This window comes from Pseudorca crassidens, chromosome 3 (assembly GCF_039906515.1).
Source record: "Pseudorca crassidens isolate mPseCra1 chromosome 3, mPseCra1.hap1, whole genome shotgun sequence".
In the NCBI taxonomy this organism is placed as follows: Eukaryota; Metazoa; Chordata; class Mammalia; order Artiodactyla; family Delphinidae; genus Pseudorca; species Pseudorca crassidens.
In genome coordinates this window covers 134,954,176-134,979,732 of record NC_090298.1, presented here as the reverse complement: position 1 = coordinate 134,979,732, position 25,557 = coordinate 134,954,176, and the positions used below count along the sequence as shown (strand labels likewise).

Genomic DNA, 25,557 nt, shown 5'->3' with positions numbered 1-25,557 from the left:
CTTTGTTTTTGAACCCCACTTTAGTTAATGCTGCAGCCACAGCAGCACCCTGTATATAAGTAGGCCCAATGTCTGCACAAAGGTGAATATAATCCTCCAATGTTCCCCGTTTTCTCCAAGGTCGAATCTCAGCCTGACACGCATTATTAGCATTTTCAAAAGCAAGTTGCTTAACTACAATTGTACCAGTTGAGTCCGTCCACAATGAGTCTCCCCACCGCCTGTGACAACCTATCTACAAAATCAGCATATGGTTCATCAGGTCCCTGTCTAATTGTCGAAAGAGCCTCAGTTTTGTGTGTAGAAGGACATTTCCTCCAGGCTTGTAATGCCAAATGATTTATTTGAGGATAAGCAACAAAGCGATAAGTTAATTGATCTTGTAAAGAAAGATATTGTCCTTCCCCAATCAGCATATGATAATCAACTGGAATATTATGGGCAGCATTCTTTTCTGCTTGTTCAGCAGCCCATTCATAAAAATCAAACTTCCATATTAAATAATCTTCACCATTTAAACAAGCTCGTGCAATAGACTTCCAATCAGCGGGGGGAAGAGCTTCTCCTGTCAACCATAGCAGCAGTAAAAGGAGCAGTGGGCCCATATTGAGCACAGGCAGATTTTCAATCTTTCAAAACTTTCAAAGGGAGAGCCTGATGCGCCCTGGTAGCTTGTTGAGGATTATTAGGACCAGGTCTTTCTATGACGGGACAACAGAAAATAGGATCTTCTCGTTTTATTGCTCCTTGTACAGCGCGCTGCAAGGGACTGAGCATTTTTACAGATGTAGATTTTTGAGGAAGACAGTCCTTATTAACCTGCAGCTTTTTCACTGACTTATCTATCACAGCCATTAGAAAATCATCCTCAGGATAGTTCTCTCTTTTATGTTTACAAGCCTCATCTGTTAAGTCAAAATGTTCCTCTTCATCTAAACTATTTAAATTAATTAGCTCTTTCGGTTTAGGAAGCGGCGACACAGTAGCTGATAATACAGTCTCTCCTTCTGTCAGAGGCTTATGTTTTTCTGACTTTACATTCAAATCAACACTATCATGAGAAGCATCTAAACATATTTTTATCGGAGTCCACAAACTATATGTAACAACAGGAGTATGAGTAGGCCCTCGAGACTCATAATAATTTTTTAAATCTTCTCCAACTTTCTGCCAGATTTCTATGTCAACAGAGCCGCCATCAGGAAACCAGGGAGATACACCATGGATATGCTGTAAAAATTCAGTCAACTGTGAGGTAGAAACTTTATTACCCCGAGCTTTAAGCATCGAAAGTAAAACCTGAGCAAATAATTCACACTCCTTTGAGCCCTTTGGCCCCATCTTCTTTTACTTCTGACTATTGCCTTATGCCTCTATTAGTTTCACTTTTACTGGTGGCCACACATATTTTGCATAAGTGTTCTCTTACTTGCACTTTCTTTTTCTTTTAATTGCCTTCACGCTTCAGGTCCCTGTTCGAGTGCCACTTGCCGAGGACCAGCTGGAGAAAGAGGATCTCACCGCACAGGGTCAGAAGGGAAGGGGTAAGGAACTGAAGTAGCACCGACGGATGGGGTCAGAAGGACAAAGACAACTGATGGTTGCAAGGCAAATTTTATTATGCTACAGTTGCAGATTATCTAGACTAGAAAAAGGAAGGCTGCCAGGTGGTGGTTTACATTACCTACAGACTGTCTCGGCTCAAGGTTAACTTCCCTGGGAGGAAACCCATAAACCCAGAAGCATCAAAAATAACCTGCACGTGCAGGGGGGAGACAGCTTTGCTTGTCTCATTTTACATTCTTTCTGATCTCTGGGCCCTGGTGATTTATCTCCCATGGAATGGAACAAGGAGGGGAACAAGTAGGGACAGTCCTTTCGAGCAGCGGCGGCATGCCTGGCATGTCCTTACCTGCCCTCAAGGCTGACTGCTTCCCACACATATGTTGCCTTGTTTAAGCCTCAAGCCCTCGATCCTTTGTTGAAATACAATAATTTCATTCCTATGGTTTTCAATACCAAAAACTCAACCTCCAGGAGGGCTAGAGTCTAATTTGTACTCCAAACCAAGTAGCAGTGCAGTTCGCTACTACTGAGGTTGAATCCATAAAGACTTCAAGACCACGTCCAGAAGACAAGTTATTATATATAATACCCTAGAAGGTCTGAAACATAATTATCATATACATAGCTGGTCCTTCAGAGCTTTTTACCTATAACATGTTTTTTGATGAAAGTTATTTAATGTACTGGAGATAACTGTGACTTACTGATCAAATATTTGAATACTTATACTTACCTGGGATTTCATTTCTGCTGAAAGAAAAAGGAAGAACAGGACTCACTAAAAAAAACAAACAAACATTAGAAATGAAAGTAAAAATCTTAACACACACTATCACTTTTGGAAGCAGCATAGAGGGGCAGTCAACAGTAAAACACTGGTGAAATAGGTCAACACTCTAGGCCAAAAATCCATTATTATTATCATCAGTGACAGTACCACAACTGTGCCCTTCAGAATTAATAATCACTCCTAAGAATCTTCATTTGGCACCAGATGATGCGGTTAAGAGAAACACTCTGGGAGGTTTTGAATCAGACTTGGTTTTTTGTTAGCCAAGTTACAGGAGAATTTTTAAAGTGGGGGGAAGGAAGAAGGAAATGGACCAGGAAAAGAATTTAAGGCATCATCTATACACCAACAAAGCACTGATAGTTCCAAACATTATGTCAGAAACTTAAATGACTGATATAGGCTCAAGTGGTTTATAAAACCTATAAAAAGACTACACCAGCAAAGTCCCCATTTATCTGTAGAGTTCAGAAACTAAAACAAGGAATATTTTAGCTTAAAAGCTTATCTCAAGAGAATCATCCACACTTCACATGAATAAAAATACCTGAAACCAAACATTTTTAAAAGCTCCAATACCCAAAATATAAAGAAAAATATTAATTCAGAAGACTCAATCAATCCATGATAATCACAAAACGGCTGGGCAATCTCTATCTCCCTTCCACACTAACCATCCATCCCATGGAAGACCAAGGGAGATCAGACCTTCCAGACTTACCTTCCAGACCTTCCAGACACCTGGCTGCTGCAAAATTCTATGGAGACTCCTTGTGGAACAGCAGTTTCCCATCTCTTGTGTCTCTCCCTATTGTGATCATGATCATGCAGGAAGCAAGTCTGGCTGTGCTATTTCTTATCATTGTCTGTCACCCATCTGCAGCATGGTATTGTACAGATAAGGAAAAAGTAGTTCCCTTTCCCCCAGAAGGTTGAGGCTCAGGTACAGGGTAATTCTCCTGTGCACACAGTCTTTATTTAGGCCGACTCAGTGACTTCAACAGGCTTAATCATGTGATCAGGTTTGTTGCCAGCTGCGTAATGCTCCCACATCTGTAGATAGAGCTGCTCTAGGTCCATTGTGTATTGTTTGGTGTTGAACAGAGGGCTAGATGTTCTCTGCTTCCAGACTTTGCCACGAAGTTTCTTCAGGTATTCTAGATCAGTTCCCAGTTTCACAGCTATGTCTTCATATTCTTGTCTATTTTGAGCAATAAGCTCAAGACAGCCTAAACAAGTGAGCTGGGAAGCTGCAACTCGGGAAGCAAGAGTCTCTCCTGGCATAGTCACCACGGGTGTCCCTGACCAAAGGACATCCATCCCTGTGGTGTGTCCATTACAGAGTGGAGTGTCCAAGCAGACATCAGCCAGCTGGCCTCTCCGAACATGTTCCTCTTTAGGAGCAACAGGTGAAAAAATGATACGCTTCTGGGGAAGGCCCATCTTTTGTGCATACTGTTGAATATTAGGTTCTCCTACTGCTGGAAAACGCAACAGCCACAGTACACTATTGGGAACACGCTTCAGAATATTTGCCCACATCTGCAAAGTAGATGGGTCAAGTTTATATAACTGATTAAAGTTACAGTACACAATGGCATCTTCCGGTAACCCGTACTGAGAACGTGTGGTTACAATAATGGTACGGGGAACCTCCTCTCCAGTGGCAGCCTTAATGTTGATCTGGGTAGTTGCCAGTCCATTGCTAAGACTGAATCCATTAATTGTTATCTGAATTTGTCCTCTGTTAATCATTTCAATAACTGCCTCTGCAATAGTATTCATAGGAATGACAGGCATATTAAGAGCTGTATTACTGCTGTCTGCGTTGTCTCCTCCATCAGGACATTTCATCTTGACAATCTGCACATCTGGGAGACTATCAAGAAAAGCTTTGAGGTCGATGCCATTCAGCACAATCCGATTGTCATAAATGTGCCCATTGGACTGAAAATCGATGACTGCTTTCTTCTTCAGGTGAGGGAACATATTAGCATGATCACCAATAAAGAAAGTATGGGGCATATAAGCCAGTTTCTCAGAATACTGCTCAGCAACTTCAGCAGGTGAAGTTTCCTGATCAGTGATGATATAATCCATGAAAAGCACGCCACTGGTCCCAGGGTAGCCCAGCCACATTGCCTGAATAGGAGCTGGCCTGAGAGCAAAGAGTTCATTTCGAGCACCCCTGGTATAACCATTCATATTTACAAGGATGTGTATACCATCTTGATGGATGCGATCAGCTGCTTTCCCATTGCATGGAATCTGAGAAAGATCAATGAAATGATGGGCTTCTGCCATCACCTTCGCTCGGAAGTTTGTGCCATCATCTGGGCTCAGGGCATAACAGGATACCTCAAATTTATCAGGATTGTGCATGCCTGGAATAGATTGCATAAGATGAGAAGTAGGATGATTCCCAAAGTCAGACCTCACGTACCCTACACACAGTCGACCATCACTGAGCTTCAAGTCTTTTGGATGTTCGTACGGTGGTTTATGAAGGACACTGATCTCATCCAAGCAGAGGTTCCCATGGCTCTCAGCAATAGCCTTCCTGAAGCCATGAGAAAGAGGACAGAGCATCCTATGATGAGGCTGCACAGAAGGCAACCTATTCTTCTCCAGCTGGTCAGCCACAATGCTGACCAACTTCTTCATTCGCTCATCATAGTCTGTCCAATCACAGACAATCTGCAGGCAATGAGCCAAATCACAATAAGCGTCAGGAAAATCAGGTTCAAGCTTCAGAGCAGTGCGATAAGAAGCAATTGCTTCTGGAATATTCCCTGAATACTTGTGAATGGAAGCCAGATTGCTGTGGGCATCCGCAAGGGCAGGGTTAATCTGAATGGCACGAGTATAACACTGCAAGGCTCCCTGAACATCCTGCATCTCCTTTAGAGTGTTTCCCATGTTACAGTAGGCATCAGCAAAGGTAGGACTGATTCGAACAGCCTCCTTATAATGCATCAGAGCTTCCTGCAGTTTTCCCTGCTGCTGCAATACACTTGCTAAATTTGAATGGGCAACAGCAAACTCTGGGAAGACTTCTAATGCTTTACAATACAAGCGAACTGCCTCTTCAATGTTCCCCTGGTCTCCTTTGATATTGGCTAGGTTATTCAGAGAGTCTGCATGGGTGGGACACAGCCGCAGAGCTGTATTATAACAATCTTCTGCTTCGGCAACACTGCCCTTCTCTTCCAGAGCGTTGGCTAGGTTGCAGTAAGCATCAGGGAAATGTGGTTGCAATTCAATAGCTCGCCTGTAGGTGTCTATTGCCAGATCTATCAGGCCTTGCTCATAGTATACACAAGCCAGGTTGGCACGTACCACTGCATGATTTGGGCTCAAGCTTAGGGCACAAAGGTAAGCTGCCACAGCTCTGTCAAAATTCCGTGCCTCTTGCAAGACGTTTCCTAAATTGATATAAGCATCCAGAAAATTGGGGTCAAGGGTGACAGCCTTTTCAAAGTGATGAATTGCAAGCCAAATCTCCCCTTGTGCATTGAAAACACAGCCACGATTACTCCAAGCTACTGCAAAGTTCGGTTGCGTCTCCATTGCTTTCAAATAACATGCCTTGGCTCCTTCCAAGCGACCCAGGGCTCTGAGCAGGTTCCCCAGGTCACTGCGAACACAGTACAAATCAGGATTGCACTGAAGAGCAGAGACGTAAGCTTGTACTGCCCCTTCCATGTCGCCTGCTGCTACCAAAGCGGCTGCCAGGTTAATATAACCATCGATGAAATCTGGTTTGAGATGCAATGCATGCCGGTAATGCTCAATTGCTTCCTGCAACTGCCCTCTTTCCTTGTACACATTCCCCAAATTCGAATAGGCTTCTGCCAGAAGAGGGTTCTGTTTAATTGCCAGAGTACTAAAGTGGGCAGATCCGTCCAGCCTTCGACACTGGAAGTGTAGAGATGAAAGTAATAAAAGTACTCCAGTATTGTCTGGCTCTCGTCTCCACAGCTGCATGCAGTGTCTCTCAGCTGCCTCAAAATCTCCTGCCTGATATTCTCGATGTGCCAACTCAGCTAACCCTTGGAAGGAAAGCATACGTTTCGTTGGTTCTGTGCTGTCGGCCACGTTGCCCACAGAAGACGCCATCTGGAGGGTCTGCAGAGAGTGAGAAAAGGGGGTAATTGAGTCCCGCTGCCGCCACTACTGGCAAGACTGTTTCTAGAGGTAGCAAATACGAGGGCAGGAGCCGTACCACTGCTTTGGCAGGCTTAAGCGGCGGCGACAGTTACAGGCACCGAACCTTAGGAACTCTGGTTGGTCGTCTAACTCTCACGCTCTTGAAATCTTCATTCTTAACCCTGCCCTCTTCCACCATTTTTCTCCTAATCAGGGAATAACAATTACCTATACACTTGCCTTAGAAGAAATCAAAAGTCAGTAGTCCAAACACTTTTCAAAATTTTGTTTTCTGCCCAGTCAGAAAGGAAATACACGATTGACTTTACTTCATCATTCATATAGTCAATGTGGAAAACATTAGGGCCGTGAATTTCAATACAGTAAGATCAGAAAATTTTAAATTGGCCTTCCCAAACCACTAATAAGTAATCGATGTTGTATATAATGCTAAAATCTTAGAGACTGAGTTTGATATTTTAAAAGTTCTGAAAGGATTAGCTAATTTCTCTTCTCATGCCTCAAACCTGAGTATTACTTTTTTAAAAATAAATTTATTTATTTTTATTTATTTATTTTTATTTTGGCTGCGTTGGGTCTTCAATGCTGCGTGCAGACTTTCCCAGTTGCGGCGAGCGGGGGCTACTCTTTGTTGCGGTGCCCGGGCTTCTCATCACAGAAGCTTCTATTGTTGTTCCACAACTCTATGGGTTCCTTTTTAGGTCCTATGAAGAACCCTAGAAATTAATTCATGTAATTATAGGTTTTTGCAAAATTGTCAAAAGTGAGATATTTTAACTTCCATCAGGTAAGACCAGCGTCTCTTTCTTTGCCAATTTTCCTTCTATCATATTCCGCTATGTTGGATCATATTGGAATGGCCACAGGCTTTTTTGAAATCTGGCTAAGGAGATTTTCTTTTCTACTGTGGTACGCGGACCTCTCACTGTTGTGGCCTCCCTCGTTGTGGAGCACAGGCTCTGGACGCACAGGCTCAGCGGCCATGGCTCAAGGGCCTAGCCGCTCCACGGCATGTGGGATCTTCCCGGACCGGGGCACGAACCCGTGTCCCCTGCATCGGCAGGTGGACTTTCAACCACTGCGTCACCAGGGAAGCCCTAAGGAGATGTTATAAGTGAGGTTATTATGTGATTTTCAGACATCACCATATGTAATTGACTATATACTATCCCATTACAGGAATAACTTCCAGTACTCATACTGACTATTCTACTGACTTAACTAGCACAAGACACAGAAGCATAAGGACAAAAACCACCTTACAATATAGCCATGTCTTGCACTTCACAGCTCTCAAAGCATGTGCGTTTGAAGAAGAAAAAAAGAACTGAAAAGTACAAAACCAGAAGCTATTTTGTGGAAAATTATTTCAATCATCAGGCATGTGAAAGATAAGTCAAAGATTCAGTTTTTATCAATGCTTAGTCAAAACGGAAATTTTCTTCTGTCAAGAATATACTCCAGGGGCTTCCCTGATGGCGCAGTGGTTAAGAAGCCACCTGCCAATGCAGGGGACAAGGGTTCGAGCCCTGGTCCGGGAAGATCCCACATGCCACGGAGCAACTAAGCCGGTGTGCCACAACTACGGAGCCTGCGCTCTAGTGCCCGTGAGCCACGACTACTGAGCCTGCGAGCCACAACTACTGAAGCCTGCGTGCCTAGCACTCGTGCTCTGCAACAAGAGAAGCCACCGCAATGAGAAGCCTGTGCACCACAACAAAGAGTAGCCCCCATTCCCTGCAAGTAGAGAAAGCCTGCGCACAGCAACGAAGACCCAACACAGCCATAAACAAATAAATAAATAAATAAATAAATAAAAGAATATACTCCATCAACAATGTGTGTAATGGAATGGTGTGAATGAGTATTTTATCAGAATTCCTGTAATGCACAAACCTATAGCAGTACTGAAATCAGTAATGCATTTATAATAGTAAATATTTATGAGGAAGTAATCCATAGAGGTTTTCTCAAAGTTAACAATGAAAATTAATGTGACATTATCAATAATAAATTGTGAAGCTGAAATAAACTTTTCTAAACTATTAATAACTAGAAGCAAATTCTAATCAACCATGGTACAAGAAATCTATGTCTATAAACTACAAAGTTTATTTCTTAAAATTTTATTTCGAAAATATATAAACTGTCGTATGAGGAGGCAGTTAAAGAATATATAGCTAAAAGAGTGGGGGAAAAGTTTTATAGAGACACATCTGGCAGTAGTTCATTTTTAAATGTCATTTTTCTAGATTTTGTGACACCTATAGTATTGATATTTGAAAGCATTTAAAAAATTGTAATTTGAAGATTTGCTACTTCCAGGTAGAATAAAATATTTTGAAGCAAAACAACGTTTCCACTGAGAAAAACAAAAAAAGCCAAATAAAATAGCCAGCATTCAATCAAAAAGTTCTAGACAAACCAAGGGATAGAATCATATGACTAAAATTCTAAGAAAAGAACAGATAATACAAAAATATTTATATAAGATATTGTGTATGTTTATCAGGAAAAGTCTTTATCAAGAAAAGACTTTAAAATCATCAGAATTAATATTATATTTTATTTATTTGTATATTATATTTATATATAGATATTTATATATTTATATAAAGAACTTAAAGATAAAGCCCTAGTTAAGGCAGTGACAATAGCAGTAGCAGTGGGAGTGAAAAGAAATGGTTATATTCAAGCATATTTTGTCAGGAAAAGTCCAAGATCAAATGTCTGACTGCATACATGGGATGGATAGACGGAGTGGGAAAAATCAAAGTTAACTATAGAGGTTCTAGTGAAGATGGGGTTGCCGTCACCCAACCCAAGGGGTTGCGATCATCCCCAAGGTCTAGGAGACTCAAAGGGAAGGTCATGGTCAGAGGCAAAGTTAATTGGTGGGAAAATAAGACTCCCAGTCTCTCCATCTCCTTATACCAGTTTTTTTTTTTAACATCTTTATTGGAGTATAATTGCTTTACAATGGTGTGTTAGTTTCTGCTTTATAACAAAGTAAATCAGTTATACATATGTCCCCATATCTCCTCCCTCTTGCATCTCCCTCCCTCCCACCCTCCCTATCCCACCCCTCTAGGTGGTCACGCACCAAGCAGATCTCCCTGTGCTATGAGGCTGCTTCCCACTAGCTATCTATTCCTTATACCAGTTTTGTTTTTCTGCTCATATACGTATCAGCATTTCATTCAAGGGGAATGTCACTGATCTCACTGGTCAAATTAAACAACATAGTTCAAGGCATATTTACAGTGGTTAGTTCCTCCACAATTTAGAAAGTCACATTCACAAGTTCCCTCTTCCTACACCGTGGAACACATTGGCCATTCCTCCAAAGTTTCCACTCCACAGAGTGGAGCAGAGATGACGTGAGCCCAGAACTGAGAGCTTGGCATGAGATGGTGTCAGCCCCACGTAGAGCTCTGGCATAAGTTATAACCCAACCCAGCTCTACAGAGAGCTCTGCATGGAATCCTGGGAGTAAACTCAGCCATAATAATGGGATTCTGTTTTGCATTTGCTTTTCTTCCTTGCTTAACTTTCCCTGGTCACTCTGACAAACAAACTTTCAGGCATTCCTGGGCCACTCACTAACTTTATTCCATTTAATCTCATCCAGATTCCCAAGAAAATTACTAACTATAAGGAGGGAAATTTGGAACATGGTGAGTTTTAGATGCCTGAAATATACAGGTCATTGAATCCAGTTAAGTAGCAAATTATCTGGATCTCAAATATGCCAGTAGAACAGCAGACTAAGCTCAATTTAATGTACTCTTACTGGAGACACATGTACATTCTGGGTCAATTTTGAAAAAGTTAAAAGCACATAGCTGAGATTAAAAGAAAGAAAGGAACACCTGCATGTTTCAGAAAGTAATAGAGAAATTAAATCCAGAGAAAGAAGAGCGGACTGATGTCTGTGGGTTCCGTTCCTTAGTATAGGCCTTATGTAAATAGGGGCTGGAGCTAGAAATCTAACATTACCTTGAGGCCAGGAATTTAGACTAAGGATGGAACAATATTGAGAAGTTGGTACAGATATCCTACAGAAATTTCATGAGGAACTGCTTAGTACATTAAGAGGGCCAAGGGCGATGGTGAGGAAGATTGATATCTCTTGAAAACCTTCAGGTACAGAAAACATCAACACCTCTGAAAAGTAGGCCTCTCCTTCCCAGCGTTGTGATGGCCAGGTTGTCACTAACCTGTAAGGAAGGCCCTGTATGAATCAGAAACTGCAAGGAGAGTAATTCAAAGAAAAACAGATGCAGGATGGGCATGGCAATAAATCCTAGGACCCTATCAGAAACAAAATTAAAACCACTCTAAAGGGAAATTTTAACAAACCAGAGCAGATAGTATCCTAACCAGAATAGAATAATAATTCTGAGGAAGTTACTTTAGTTATTTAAGTAATATTCAATGCATTTCCATGGCCAGGGCCTTTTGAAGAATTCTAAAACATATACAAACAATTCGTTTACATCTTATATATCCCACCATCCAGAGCAAAATTCACTTAAGTACTGTACTGGTGGAAATCGGGCAGCACTATGGAGACAATAAAAAGGTGTTTACCATCAAAAAACGTCAAGGTAAGAAAGATAATGTCTAATTTTTAATTATCCTGTGGTTTATTGAAATCTTTTGGAAACCCAAAATAGAGAAAACCTAGGAGGCAATGAAGACTTAAATCTTTAGAGATTTATCAACTCATCTATAAAAGCTTTATTAATCTCTTCTTTTAATACCATGCCTGAGAGGTATAAATGTGTCCAGAGATAGGGTTGAAGAAGCCTGAGAGAATTTCAATTGTTTACTATTCTTGGTCAGCTATTAAGACCTTTCAGGAGCATCTTGATTTTCATGGCATCATCCAACAAAAAGCAGGATATTTTACAGAAAGTCCTGGTCCACTTTTTGGCTTGCTTTTGTGTTTATGTTCTTGGTTTTCTCACATTGGGCGGTACATTAGGCTACCTATTGCATACTCCCTCATTCATGCATGCATTCATTCAAACAATATTTACTGAGTTGAGATATTTAATTAACACCCAATAAATGATGTTTAGATGAATGAATGCGCTTTTTATCAAAGTAAGTGTAAGTACTGAGAAAAACTACAGAATATATGATCCCATTCCCACAAAAGCGTATAATTGTGTTGAGGATATAACATATGCTGGTGAAGTAACTAATATATCATATTGGACAGTCTCTAAGTTCAAAAATGAGTTTTTATAAATAATCAGAGCCTAAGGAGGACAAAGAAGGGACAGTTCATTATGGGTTGAATCTATCAATAAATGTACATTTCAGATGAGATTTGAGATTGACCTCAAAGAAAGAAGAGGACTTAGATATATGAACAGAGAACAAAAAAGGCATGGTGATAGCATGTGCATAGATAGTGTGGCCAACATTTATGTTCTTCATTAAAGATAGTCAGAGATAAACCAAATGTAACTGTTCCCATGGGTCCATTCTCAGTATCCAAACAAAACGGCAAATCCTATCTTAGTAAAACTAATGAAAAACACAGTCTTTAACAAAGACATTGTGAAGGAAAGAGGGAGAGGAAGGCTTGCATCCCACACCACACAACAAAACTTATTTAAGTATTTGTTTCATTTTCTCCCTCTGAAAATTTCCTCTCCCTCTCTCTGTACGTCTCTCTTCTCCCACATCTGGCCACACTCTACCAGCCACCTTTCCAGATCTTTCCAGAACTATCCATCCTAGTTGCATTATGCCACAAGTTGAACATCTCACAGGTCTCCAGGATGCATCCTCATCACTTATTCCACAAAGACAAACAAAGGACACTTCTCAGGATCACGTTTCTTGGAAGGAAGAAGTCACGAGGAGTGATTATAAATAATATAAGGTGGAGAGCAGTGACTTAAAATACCATTTTTCCTCTTAGAATGTGAATACAGGGAACTTTGGGAAACTAGAAAATCTGGAAAGGATTCATTGATAATTATTTATTTTCAATGAATAAAATAAAATGTAATAATACGGCTAAACTCTGACAGATTAACTTTTTCAAAAGTTGCTTTCACACACCTTCACTATTGGGATGTTTCATAAACACATCTTTCTTCTTTCTTTGCAGATACTGGCACCAAACTTTCAAACAATAAGAACCTTCCCATAAGTCCCTTGCCAGGCAAGATTAAGGTATAACAATCCAAACAGATTTTTGAAGAAGATAACTGGTTGAAAGCACAGGAAAAGAGCTGGGTTGCTCTTTTTCAACGGTCACATAATGAGTAATGTGGGAATTGGTTTACAAAGTCTCTCTCCATGAGGGGCTAAGGTTAAGATTAGAACTTCTGAGGCCAGAAGAGCAAAATAACTACAACAACACACATATTTTCAAGAGCCGCCCTTTGGATGTGAGGGATTGATTGTCCCCACTCTTTTTTCAGCAGCCCACCTGGTGTCTTTAGTAAATGACATAAGAGAATACAGTGTGGCCAAGAAGGCTTAGATTTCCTTAGCCCCAAGTCAGATATTCTCAAGTGACTGTCCACTCAAATTAAAAAGAGAGATTTACAAGAGGAAACTGGATACAACTGAGTGTACTTTTATTTCAGCCCTTTACCTGAATGTTTTGTTTTGTTTTCAGTTCTCCACTGAAGTTGCCTACATTAATATATTTTTAAGAACATTTCCTTAAGTTGAAGTATTCATTCAGTATATTCATTTACTATAATTGAGAAAAGCCAAATGACTTAGGCAAATTCATTTCTATATTGCCACAGCAGTGTATTGTGAACTAAATGACACCTGGCAGTTCTTCACTCAGATACTAACTCAATTAGAAGGCAGAACAAGGATACCTACCCATTCAGGAAAGGAAAGGACACTTAGCCTCTGTAGCTGTCTTAGGTCTCTTATCATCACAGTAACAAATTGAAGACTAAAAACCATACGATCATCTCAATAGATGCAGAAAAAGCTTTTGAAAAAATTCAATATCGATTCATGGTAAAAACTCTCCAGAAAGTGGGCATACAGAGAACATACCTCAACATAATAAAGGCCACATATGACAAGCCCATAGCTAACATACTCAATGGTGAAAAGCTGAAAGCATTTCCCCTACGATCAGGAACAAGACAAGGATGCCCACTCTCACCACTTTTATTGAACAGAGTTTTGGAAGTCCTAGCCACAGCAATCAGACAAGAAAAAATAAATCAATAAAAGGACTCCAAAATGGAAAGGAAAAAGTAAAACTGTCACCATTTGCAGATGGCATGATACATAGAAAATCTGAAAGACACCATCAAAAAACTATTCGAGCTCAAACATGAACTTGGTAAATTTTCAGGATACAATAGATTTCTATATATAAATTTTGTATTTCTATACACTCACAGTGAACTATCAGAAAGAGAAATTAAGGAAACAATCCCATTTACAATCGCATAAAAAAGAATAAAATACATAAAAATAAACCTGCCTAAGGAGGTAAAAGACCTGTACCCAGGAAACTATATGACACTCATAAAAGAAATGAAAGATGACACAAACAGCTGGAAAGATATACCATGGTCACGGATTGGAAGAATTAATAGTGTTAAAATGACCATTATACCCAAGGAAATCTACGGATTCAATGCAGTCTGTATCAACATATCAAGGGCATTTTCCACAGACCTAGAACAAATAATTTTAAAGTTTGTATGGAAACACAAAAGATCCTGAATAGCTAAAACAGTCTTGAGAAAGAAGAACACAACTGGAGGAATCATGCTCCCTGGCTTCAGACTGTGCTACAAACCTACAGTAATCAAAACAGTATGGTACCGGCACAAAAACATCCATCACTGGAACAGAATAGAGAGCCCAGAAAGAAACCCATGCACTTATGGTCAATGAATCTATGACAAAGGAGGCAAGAATATGCAATGGAGAAAAGTCTGGGCTTCCTTAGGGATGGTTTCATCAATTAATTTGTTTTCTTAAATGGACCATACTTTTCCATGTCTTTGTATACCTTGTGAGTTTTTTGGTTGAACATTTGGCTTTCAAATATTATAATGTGGTGTCTATGGAAATCAGATTCTCCCACTTTCCCAGGGTTTTCTGGGCTTTGGATTGTTGAAGGCTGTAGTAGTCTGTTTGTTTAGGGACCTTTCCAAACTAGTTTTGCAATGACTGTACTCCTTATCGTATGTAGGCACTGAAGTCTCTCTTCCTTTAGTTCATGTTTAGCTAATGTTTTGACAGAGATGTCCTTGAATTCCTGCACCTAAGACAAACAAAAACAAATATACACAAGCACATCCACATGCACACTCAAAACCACACACCTCTCCCCATTGTGCAGATTGCTGGATCACTCCTTCAACATTTAGCTGACCTGCACTGAGTTCAGGGCTCAGCCCATGGTAAAAGCTTAGAGATTCCTCTGGTGTTTTCAGAACATGCATCTGATTTTGAGTATGCTTGTGGCTTTCTTAATTTCTCTGGACACATGTGTACTTTTTGTATGTTCTAAGTTCCCAAAGAATCTCCCCCAACTTTTGCTCCTGCATCTTATGTGGTCTATTGCATTTCAATGCACAGTCTTCTGCCCCAGCCATCTGTGCTTTGTTAGTTCACCTTGCACTTTTTTTGAGCAATGACCGCTGCTTTTCCAGCCTGTGTTCCAGGTTAGCTAAGACAGAGATAAGCATCTTGTGTCAGTCCTTCAGGTAACTCCCAGACAGGTTAGAACAGATACACATAATAATCCGAGAGTATGGTCTCTTCTGCTCCCTCCTGAAGCAGGATTGAGGGTCCCATACTACGAATGGTCTGCTGCTACTTTAAGACTATCACTGCATTAAGACCCCACCACTTTAAGACCACCACTACACTAACAGTAGATGGGGCAAGGGCAAGTAAAAATGCCACAAAGCTTTCCTGCCATTTTCAAATTGCCTCTTCCCTGGTTCAGTATGTGTTTGGTTGCTGTAAATCTTTGCCTGATTTCAGGACTAAGAGAAACGCAAGGAACCCCACAACAAGAAACAGTATAATCAAACTCTCAGATGCCAAAAGACAGAGAAAGAATCTTTACTCCCAAAGGAGAAAGAAAAAACAAATTTGTTACAAAGCAGGGATCCTCAAAAAGATTCATAGCTAATTTCCTACCTGAAACCACGGAAGCAAGAGGCCAGACATATTTAGAGTGCTGAAAGAAAAAAACTGTCCACCAAGAATTCTATATTTGGCTAAACTGGTTTCAAAACTTAGGGAGAAATTAACACATGCCCAGATGAACAAAGGCTGTGGGCGTTTGTTTTACAACTTCCTAACACTGCCCTATGACAAATGCTAAATTGAACCTTCAGGTTGAAATGAAAGGACACTAGACAGCAACTCGAAGCTGTATAAAGAAATAGAAATCTCCAGTAAAGATAAATACATGGGCAGATACTAAAGCCAGTATTGTGCTACTGGCTTGTAACTCTACTTTTTGTTTCTTACATGATTGAAAAAACAAGTGCATAAAATAATCATAAATCCATGTTATTGGGCTCACAAAGTATAAAGGTGTAATTTGTGACAACAATAATGTAAGGAGGAGGAATGGAACTGTAGAGGAACAGAGTTTCTGTGTGCTATTGAAGTTGGTTACAATTCAAATGATATTGGTTGAACTTTAGAAGGGTAAATGTAATCTTCTTGATAACCACAAAGAAAATATCAATAGACTATATGCAAAAAGAAATGAAAAAGGAATCAAGAGTTCACTACAACAAAATCGGCTAAGCACAGAAGAAGTCAGTAATGGAGTAAATGAGGGGCAAAAAATGCATAAGACATACAGAAAACAGCCAGGAAACAGACAGAATTAAGTTCTTCCTCATCAGTAATTTTTGAAAAAGTGGATTAAGCTCTCTAATAAAAAGATAAATATTGGCAGAATGGACCTTAAAAACATCCATAATCCAAGTATATGCTGTCGGCAAAAAACTCACTTGATTTCAAGAGACACAAGTTGGTTGAAAGTTAAAGCACAGAATAAAATATCCCATGCAAATAGTAACAAAAAGAAAGAGAGAGAAAGAAAAAGGAAGGAAGGAAGGAAGGAAGGAAGGAAGGAAGGAAGGAAGGAAGGAAGATAGATCTGGGATGGCTACGTTAATATCACACAAAATAAACTTTAAATCAAAAACTATCACAAGAGGAAAAGGAGGCCACTATATGTTGATAACAAGTTCAATCTATCAAGAAGATATAACAACTATAAACATATATGTACCAAACATCCCCCAAATATGTGAAGCAGACATTGACAGAATTGAAGGAAGAAATAGATAGTTCTAAAATAATAGTTGGAGATCAATACCTTGCTTTCAATAATGGATAAAACATCTAGACAGAAGATCAGTAGAGAGGTAGGGGGACTGAAGAACACATTTAACCAACTAAACCTAACAGCCATATATAGATCACTCCACTCAACAACAGCAGAATACACATTTTTCTCAAGTACACATGGAACATTCTCCAGGAAAGACCATATGTTACGCCACAATACAAGTACCAATACATTTTTAAGAAACTGAAATCATACAAAGTATCTTCTTTAGCCACAGTGAAATGAAGGTAGAAATCAATAACAGAACCATTCGTAGCCATTTCCCATCATGCCTGCCACACATGATATAAAGCAATGAAGGGAAAAACATAATTGACCATTTAGAAAAGTGGGAAAGAGGACATACCATTGACACAGAGTGTGTGCTGTTTCCCGTTGTCAGGGATAGAAATAAATTAGCATCATTTATTCATTAGTGCGTTAATTTCTTGGTCAATCATTGCACAGCCAGTGTTTCTGCCTGATGGGAAGATTTCCTATACTCAGTGTTGAGTGGAGACAACCTTGAAAGGGACATTTAAAAGGATTATACTGTGATGGGCTTAGCAGTACCCTTGCTCCTATGCCAGTATTTAGGCTGGGGTATTTCCATGCAGTGTGTACAACCGTAGGCCCCAGGTCACCAGAATTTAGTTGGATTCGTTTTGTTAATACATTCCCTCAGTACTTTGTCTTTTATTTCACTGTTGCATTTACTTCATTCTTTATTATCACTGCGAAACAACTTAGTTTGCTGTTCAGATGCCAAAAAGTGGATATCAATACCTCCTGAGTTTTACACATCACAGGTCTGTTTTACATATAAGAGACAGAGACAGCAACTATTTCCAATGACTTTGAGACATGCTTTGAATATGTGATTAACATGTGGAGTGTTGAAATGCGTGTCGAGCTCATTACACTTGCTCTAAAAGGTTTCAAACTGCAAAGATTTAAAAATCTTTATCTTTGAATAGTTTTCCTGTGCTGTCCCTTTGTGTCAGACTGTTAATGTGCAGTCTGGCACCTTCAAATAATGTGGCTTTGTAACCAATTATTTACATGTTGTTTTATCCACAGAGAATCTTTTTTTTTTTTAAATAAATTTATTTATTTTTGGCTGTGTTGGGCCTTTGTTGCTGCACATGGGCTTTCTCTAGTTGGGGCGAGAGGGGGCTACTCTACATTGTGGTGTGTGGGCTCCTCATTGCTGTGGCTTCTCTCGTTGCGGAGCACGGGCTCTAGGCGCTGGGGTTTCAGTAGTTGTGGCACGTGGGCTTCAGTAGTTGTGGCTCATTGACCCTAGAGCACAGGCTCAGTAGTTGTGGCGCACGGGCTTAGTTGCTCCGAGGCATGTGGGATCTTCCCAGACCAGGGCCCGAACCCATGTCCCCTGCACTGGCAGGAGGATTCCCAACCACTGTGCCACCAGGGAAGTCCCCACACAGAGAATCTTAAGGTCAAAACATACAACTCGATTAACTACACTTCCTCCTGTTCACATTTCCCTCATCTTTTCTTCATCTTCTGTCTATGTTTCCTTGGCCCTGTTTATATTAAGTGCTTTTGCCATTATATTTGATTGTCTGTATTCCGGTGAGTTACCACAATGCTTTATGAGACATGGTAGGATATAAATGCATTTAAGTAATATATATATATATATATATATATATATAGTTTGCTTGAGTGCAGTGTTTTTTGTTTTCTGTACTGAATTCATTAGCATGGGTCGGTATAAAATTTAGCATAGGTCAATATGTAATTTTTAAACTAATAAGGTCTTAAAAGTGAGGAATTAAGTCTTTTAAATTTAATTATTTATTGTAAAGAGCAGAATAGCATACATAAACAGGTGCCTAAGGAAAATTTGTATTCTAATATGGAACTCTCATGAACACCTATTTTTTTTTCTTTTAATTGTATGATAGTAGGCCATTTGATTATTTCTATTTTTATGGTTTTAACTTTAGAACAATGAAATATTCGTAAATTTTAAAAAGTATTTTTCTTTATTTGATGCGGGTGGGATACTGGAGAAATGAAAGGTCAAACACCTATTTAGGAATCCATACTTCTCTATATATTGTGTACTTTTATTTCAATAACTGATTTAAAATTCCTAAAAGGATGCTATAATAAGTTATTATGCCATTTTACAGACTGAATTAAGTGAATTTCAGGGAGGTACGAAACTTGCCTAAGGCGATCCAGCTGCCAAGCGGTAGGAGTGAGAATTAAATCCAGGTATACCTATCGCCAAAGTTTCTGCTCATCTCTTTACATCATCCACTTTTAATAGCCAATGCTTTCCTGCTTACAAATATGACTGAGGTTTCCAGATAGTCAACATTCCTTTGTATGATAGAAAATTCACTTTCAGATAGAAAACTTACTGTTGATTCTCTAAAGACATATTCCTTTTCCATTAAGTGACTTTAGTTGTTCAAATAATACTTCCAGACAGTAGTAATCTCACAGTTGGAGACTAAAAACAGAACTCAGGGATGTGTCTAGCAGTCAGTAAAGACCAACTGGGCTCACTGATCATATTTACGGTCATTTCCTCTAGACTAACATAATCTTATTAATAAGACCCTAATAATTCACAGTACTGCCCTTGCCTGATTGTTTCTTCTTCTCCCTCTATCACTCTCTCTTTCCACATATTATTATTATTTTTCGCAATTTTTGGTGAATTAAATTCAGGGATTAGTATTCAGGAGTACTAGTCACAAAAGCAGAGAATCTTAGCTCACACCAAAGGAAGAAAATAGAGAAAAGGTATAAATTATATGAATACACACACATACACACATGTGCCAACTATATGCTGCACTTCTCCAAAATCTATTCAGTATCTGCACATTTACTGTATATTAGCAGTAAGACCAGAAATGAGCGTAATGCTCTGTTTACAAGGCACAGAAAACAGACCCAAATATGGAAATTGCTAGCAATGAGAATGGGGAAGAAAGACTACAACAAGGAATGTAGATGATATTTTTGTTTCCTAGCTGTGATGCCAAATATTGAACTTTCAACTTGAGACAAGGAGGCCATAAAAGTTGTATGAGTTTCCTAGAGCTGCCATGACAAAGTACCAGAGACTGAGGAGGTTAAACAACAGAAACTTACTCACTCACAGGTCTAGAGGCTAGAAATCTGACATAAGGTGTCAGCAGGATTGATTTCTTCTCAAGTATCTCTTCTTGGTTTGTAGATGCCATGTTTTCCTTTTGTCTTCACATGGTCTTCTCTCTGTGCATGTCTGTGTCCTAATATTTTCTTTTTATAAGGACACCAGTCATATTGGATTAGAGCCCACCCATTTGACCTCATTTGACCTCAGTTACCTACTTAAGGGCCTTATCTCCAAATACAGTCATATTATGAGGTATTGGGGATTACGACTTCCACATATTAACTTGAGCAGGACACAATTCAGCTGATAATAGAAGATAAGAGTAATTTAAGCAAGTAAGTAACTATTGTTTACAGTGAGTTGCTTAAGGATATGAATTTACTCAAGAAAAACAAGAAGAAATTACATAACACTGTACGTTATACAAAGATATTAAATTAATCATCATAACATCCTGTGAGATGGGCATTAAATTAGACTAAGCAAGATGAAGCAACTTATCCAGAATTGTATAGTTGGTACTTTCCAGAATTTAAACCAGGTATTTTCCCAGTTCCATTCTATGTTATATATTCCTTTCATTAGTTGAAATGAATTTTGAGTCTTTATTTTGCTTAGTTTCTGAAGTTATATGGGGATAGAATGGAGTTGGATATTTTCAGTGACATTCACACATGGGGAAGGAAATTGAGTCCAGAAGCTTCAGCAATGTTTCCATGGAGAACACTAACAACAGAACCAGAAACACCGTTATCCTTTTGGTTCAGTGATCTTTCCTGAAGCACTACAAGAATCAATTTTAAGAAGCCCAGTGTTTTCCAAACTTTCACCAAAGGGCTCTGTAGGGTCCTCTAACAGTATCTAAGGGACTAACTAGTTTCACATCCCAAGCCACTTAAGACAAGGAGTTCTGATTGTTCTCTGTGAGGAAATCAAGTGACAATCATAGCTGGTGATTTAGGATAGTTTCTTCAGGGCCCAGGCAAAACCTAATACACAGTAATAATCATTGTTAACTGCATCTTTGACAAGGATTAATCAGGTATCAAAGAGGTCTATAAGTTGGGAGAAATTACGATCAAAGAGAAACATAGACCACAGATATTTAATTAATGCTCAATTTTTTATGAGTTTAACTTCGGTTAACCTAATTTTCCTTCTTCTAGACAATTTCCAATTCGTCTCCAGAAAGAGACCAGAATAATCACCTTCCAATACACGATTTATTGTGTTGCTTTAATTTAAAGCATACAGTGACTTCTACATTCACTCCACCAAGTTTTGCCAGGAGAGAAAAGGAGACGTGATATTTTGTCTTGAATTAGATATGCCACCATACTTGACTTAGCTCATCCTACTGGAAGCACTTTGAGGGCAGATTCTACAGTCTTGTCTTACATCCTCTACGGAATCAAGCCAAGGGAATCACACACAGTTACAGCTGGAAAAACATTTGTTCTGGGTTAATACTTTTAGCCTTTACCGCCAAGACTTTATCACCAAGACCTATCTTTACAGTCTCGAAACAGGAGACCTTCTTGCCTTCCCTTTTCATATTGACTAGGAAGGTAAAGGGAAGAACTGAGAAGTACCCAAAGTCAGCTAGCAGCCAGCACAGATAAATCATCTGTGGAGATACTGTTTCTTTCAAAAGATATAAACATAAGAGGAAGTCCTAGTGTTTGAAACAACTGTGTATAATAAAATTCCATGAAAACCTAGAAATCCAGATGCAGATCAGTAACATATTGGTTAAATAAGCTGTTATGTTCATGCAATGGACAAGTGTACATACATTAAGAAGAACGAGATACTCTTTTCTATGAGATTCTCTTTTCACTGAACTCATTAGCGCTGCAAAAACAACGTTACATAATACTTTTTCTTTAACATTATATCAGGCATCCTCATCTTGTCCTGCATTTATTGCCAGTGTTACTAAAGTCTATCACTTACCTCTTTCTCTTTTAGACATATAATTTCTTCTTATTTTGGAAGCATTCATCAATCCCTATTTTACTCTTTCTTTTAAATTACAAATGAATATTGAATTTTATAAAATATCTTTTGGGGGATATTTCAAGTGATTGTATACTTTTGCTCTCCTTTGACCTTGTTATATGGTAAATTATATTTTGTTATTTTATATTATGCTATTTACTATATATTGTATTCTGTTTACTAATGACATTTATTATATTATAATTACATTATTTTTAAGGTAGCATTTTGTTTTAGATAGACAAAACAACCAGTGGAATAGGAAGCATCTTAAAATTAGATGCAAGAGCATAAGGGAATTGAGATTAAAATAAAATTCACGTTTTGGATCAGCAGCAAAAATTATTCAACCAAAGTGGGAAAATATGGCTATCATAGAATTACTAAATTCTAGATACAGCAACTAGTGAAAAGTTAAAAAATAATGAAAGTGTAAAAGTATCAGAAACCTGGGAGACTTGAAATAAATTATTCATGAGGAATACCTTTCTAAGATACAAAGAAAAAAGGATACATTTAATTATATAAGAATTAAAATTTTCCTCATGGCAAAATGCACTACAAAGGTCAGAAAACAAGCAAAAGAAATTGGGAAATATATTTAGAAATGGATATGCCTTCTTTACAACTTTTGAGAGAAGCACATATTTCTTTTTCCTTTAACCTGTTATGTGGGTATTAATCTATAATGTAAGTGCATGGTTCCTTTCCTTTAACTTGTAATGTGAGATTTAATCTATATGGTAAGTGCATGGTTCCTTTCCTTTCATCTGTAATGTGAGTGTCAACATGGGGCACTGTTTCCAAGCACAGACACTGGATGTTCCTGTACTGGTCCCGTCACCGACCATCCACAAAAACTTACAAATGTTGCTTTACTTTCCTGGGGGTTAGAGTCTTAGCTAAGAAATGCAACCAAAATAGAACTTTCCCCCAGGGATGATAGAAGGTTTAAAGGAGTAAATATGTAAGTGACTTGGCACAGTGCCTAGTACAAGAGAGATCAATATAAGTACTTACCAATTTTTTAAAGAGACACATGAAAGAAATAAAATGTGGTGATTTCAATCTATTGATATATATTCTTGACATTAAACTACATTGGATGTCCTAACTTGCTCGTGCTTTTTCTTACTCTAGTGAACTTGGGTAGCTAATATCATAGTTTAAAATTTTTCCTTTTATATTTACAAGTAAATTTGACCTGTAAATTTCTTTTTCCTTACAGTCCTAATCTATTTTCAGGATTAGGATTATACAGACTTCATAAGATGAATAAAGGAGCATTCTTCCTTTGCTACTCCCTAGAAGTTTTTCTTTGTTAATATTGATGTTATCTGTTTAACAGAAGTTGGATAGAATTCACCTCCCAAATGATCTGGCCGGGTCTGGTATTTTCTTGGTGAAAGCTTGTGAACTATTGACTTAATTCCTTTACTGGTGCAAGAACTCCAGCTACAAATTTCCTCTTGTGTCAGTTTTGGTAAACTTTAGGAGCTAGGAAATTGTCCACTTTACAGAAATGTTCAAATTTACTGGCATTTCATATATTCTCTGTTTGTACTCTCTGCTATAACATTGTCCTGATTCTTTCTGTATATTGTTTACTTACGTTTTGGTTTTGCTTAATCAAAGTTTGTTTTTTTAAATCTTTTCAAAGAATATTCTTTTGACTTACTAAATCACCTCAATTTTATACTTTTTTCTGTTTTATTAAGTTCTGCTCATATCTTTATTGTCTATTTTTCTATATTCTCAGGGTTTATTGTTTTACTCTTCTGATGTCAATTAAAACACTTGGTTATTAATTTTAATAAATCTTTTGACTTATAAATAGTTGAACTTTTTGAAGGTTCCAGCTTAGTTGTACGTATCTAAGGGTCAGCTCCTCCTCATAGTTGCTGGCCTAAGGCTTAGTTCACCCTATAGCAATGTATATATTGACATTTTTTCCCTCGACTTTCTGTGTTTTGCTACTTCTCACTTCTCTTTGCAGAGAAGCCCTTTGAAATACCCTTAACTTATTTTACAGCCAATAAGTCTTTAAAATACTGTGTATTTTTTAAGATAAATCAACTTATATAATTAGGCAGGAAATCTGATCTGCCATATTTTTAAAAACAGCATAATTTCACTCTTCTCCACGATTAATCTGCTGTATTACACGACCTTCGAGTTTTTAGCTTTATCAATGACATGTACTTTAAAAATGTTTGAAAGGTCCTACCCAGTCTTTTAAAACATCCTTGCTCCTTGTTTCAGTTCTAGTTTTATGTATATTTTCTGCCTGGCACCTGATTATTCCAACATCTGATGGATGGCCTTGCGAATCTAATTCTGCTATTGATTGTTTTTGCTGATTCTCTCCACTTGTAGCTGATGTCTTCATTATTGTGTAAATTTAGATCATGAGCTCACGTTTAGCTAAACTTTATCTGTGGGAACGCTATAGGCCTGTGTTGAAGGTCTACCTCTCCAGAAAGGGTTTAGTTTTGTGTTTGCAATACCACCGATTTGGGAGCATTTTAAGTTCATTTCTTAGCTTCTGTTTGCAAGACCGCAAATAAATTTGCAACCCAAACACTGTGAACACAGATCTGCGGTTCAGAATTCTCAAGATTTCCTACCTGTTTCCTACCCAGAGCAGAGGCCAAGAGAATTTGCTCTTAGTCTCCCTTTGCCAGCAGATATGTTTTTCTCCTGGCACACCCTTTCATTAAAGGTGAAGCCAGGGATAGATAGCTTTAGTTCTAACTTCCCATCTAGTAGGGATGGAGTCTTACCTCTTGCCTCCCATGTGGTCATGGCCATTTAAAAACAAGTCTCTATACCAGGTGTGTCATTCAACTATGGCCTGTATTCCAAATCCAGACAGCTGCCTATTTTTTATGGCCTATGAGCTATGAATAATTTTCACGTTTTAACTGGTAACATTTTAAATGGTTACCTAAGTACCTAAATAATATCCTCAATTTTGCCTCTTTGGTCTACAAAGCCTAAAATATTTGCCATTTGGCTCCATAAAAACAGGATTTCCAGCTTCTGTTCTAAGCTATCAAGATCTTCAATCCACTCTTAATAGAGCTATCACTCTCACACATGGACCACCCTTCCTTCATGGGTCCTGGACATTTCGACTGCACACTTCCAAAATCAACCACGCACTTAAAAATAAGTTGTGTACATTTAACCTAGCATACCTAACCCTTTTCTTTTAGGAGAGTTTTTCAAGTAATCTTGCCCACCGTATTCTTCAGAACTTCATTAATAATGGCAAAAAACTGGGCTTACCTGGTGGCGCAGTGGTTGAGAGTCCGCCTGCCGATGCAGGGGACACGGGTTCGTGCCCCGGTCCGGGAAGGTCCCACATGCCGTGGAGCGGCTGGGCCCGTGAGCCATGGCCGCTGAGCCTGTGTGTCCGGAGCCTGTGCTCCGCAATGGGAGAGGCCACAACAGTGAGAGGCCCACGTACCAAAAAAACAAACAAAAAAACAAAAAAAGGCA

At 38.8% G+C, this 25,557-nt stretch overlaps 1 protein-coding gene and 1 pseudogene across 4 annotated transcripts; one reads left to right on the top strand and one right to left on the bottom strand.

Annotated features, from left to right (window-relative positions):
- The window catches only part of LOC137221958 (UDP-N-acetylglucosamine--peptide N-acetylglucosaminyltransferase 110 kDa subunit pseudogene), a 210,379-nt pseudogene that overhangs the window by 160,107 nt on the left and 24,715 nt on the right, over positions 1-25,557 (top strand).
- On the bottom strand, positions 1,903-25,495 carry LOC137221951 (UDP-N-acetylglucosamine--peptide N-acetylglucosaminyltransferase 110 kDa subunit-like). Of its 4 annotated transcripts, none has more exons than XR_010942217.1 (3): positions 25,345-25,495; positions 3,078-6,484; positions 1,903-2,344 (listed from the first exon to the last, which is right to left on the bottom strand). XR_010942217.1 is itself a non-coding variant. In XM_067732421.1 (3 exons), exons 2-3 carry the CDS (start codon positions 12,287-12,289, stop codon positions 3,335-3,337), a joined length of 3,189 nt encoding a protein of 1,062 aa, XP_067588522.1. In that variant the 5' UTR covers positions 12,290-12,384; positions 25,345-25,475; the 3' UTR covers positions 1,903-3,334. The 4 variants fall into 4 exon arrangements, 3 of the variants coding, with proteins under 3 accessions (XP_067588522.1, XP_067588521.1, XP_067588524.1); XM_067732421.1 differs by adding an exon at positions 12,251-12,384 and having other exon boundaries at positions 1,903-6,484; positions 25,345-25,475; XM_067732420.1 differs by having other exon boundaries at positions 1,903-6,484.

Coding starts and splice junctions, on each gene's coding strand:
- LOC137221951 (XM_067732420.1), bottom strand. CDS start 25,452: ATGGCTCACGGGCCCAGCCGCTCCACGGCATGTGGGACCTTCCCGGAC. Junction 6,485..25,344: donor CTCAACCACTGCGCCACCAG/GTAAGCCCAGTT, acceptor CACTCTCTGCAG/ACCCTCCAGATGGCGTCTTC.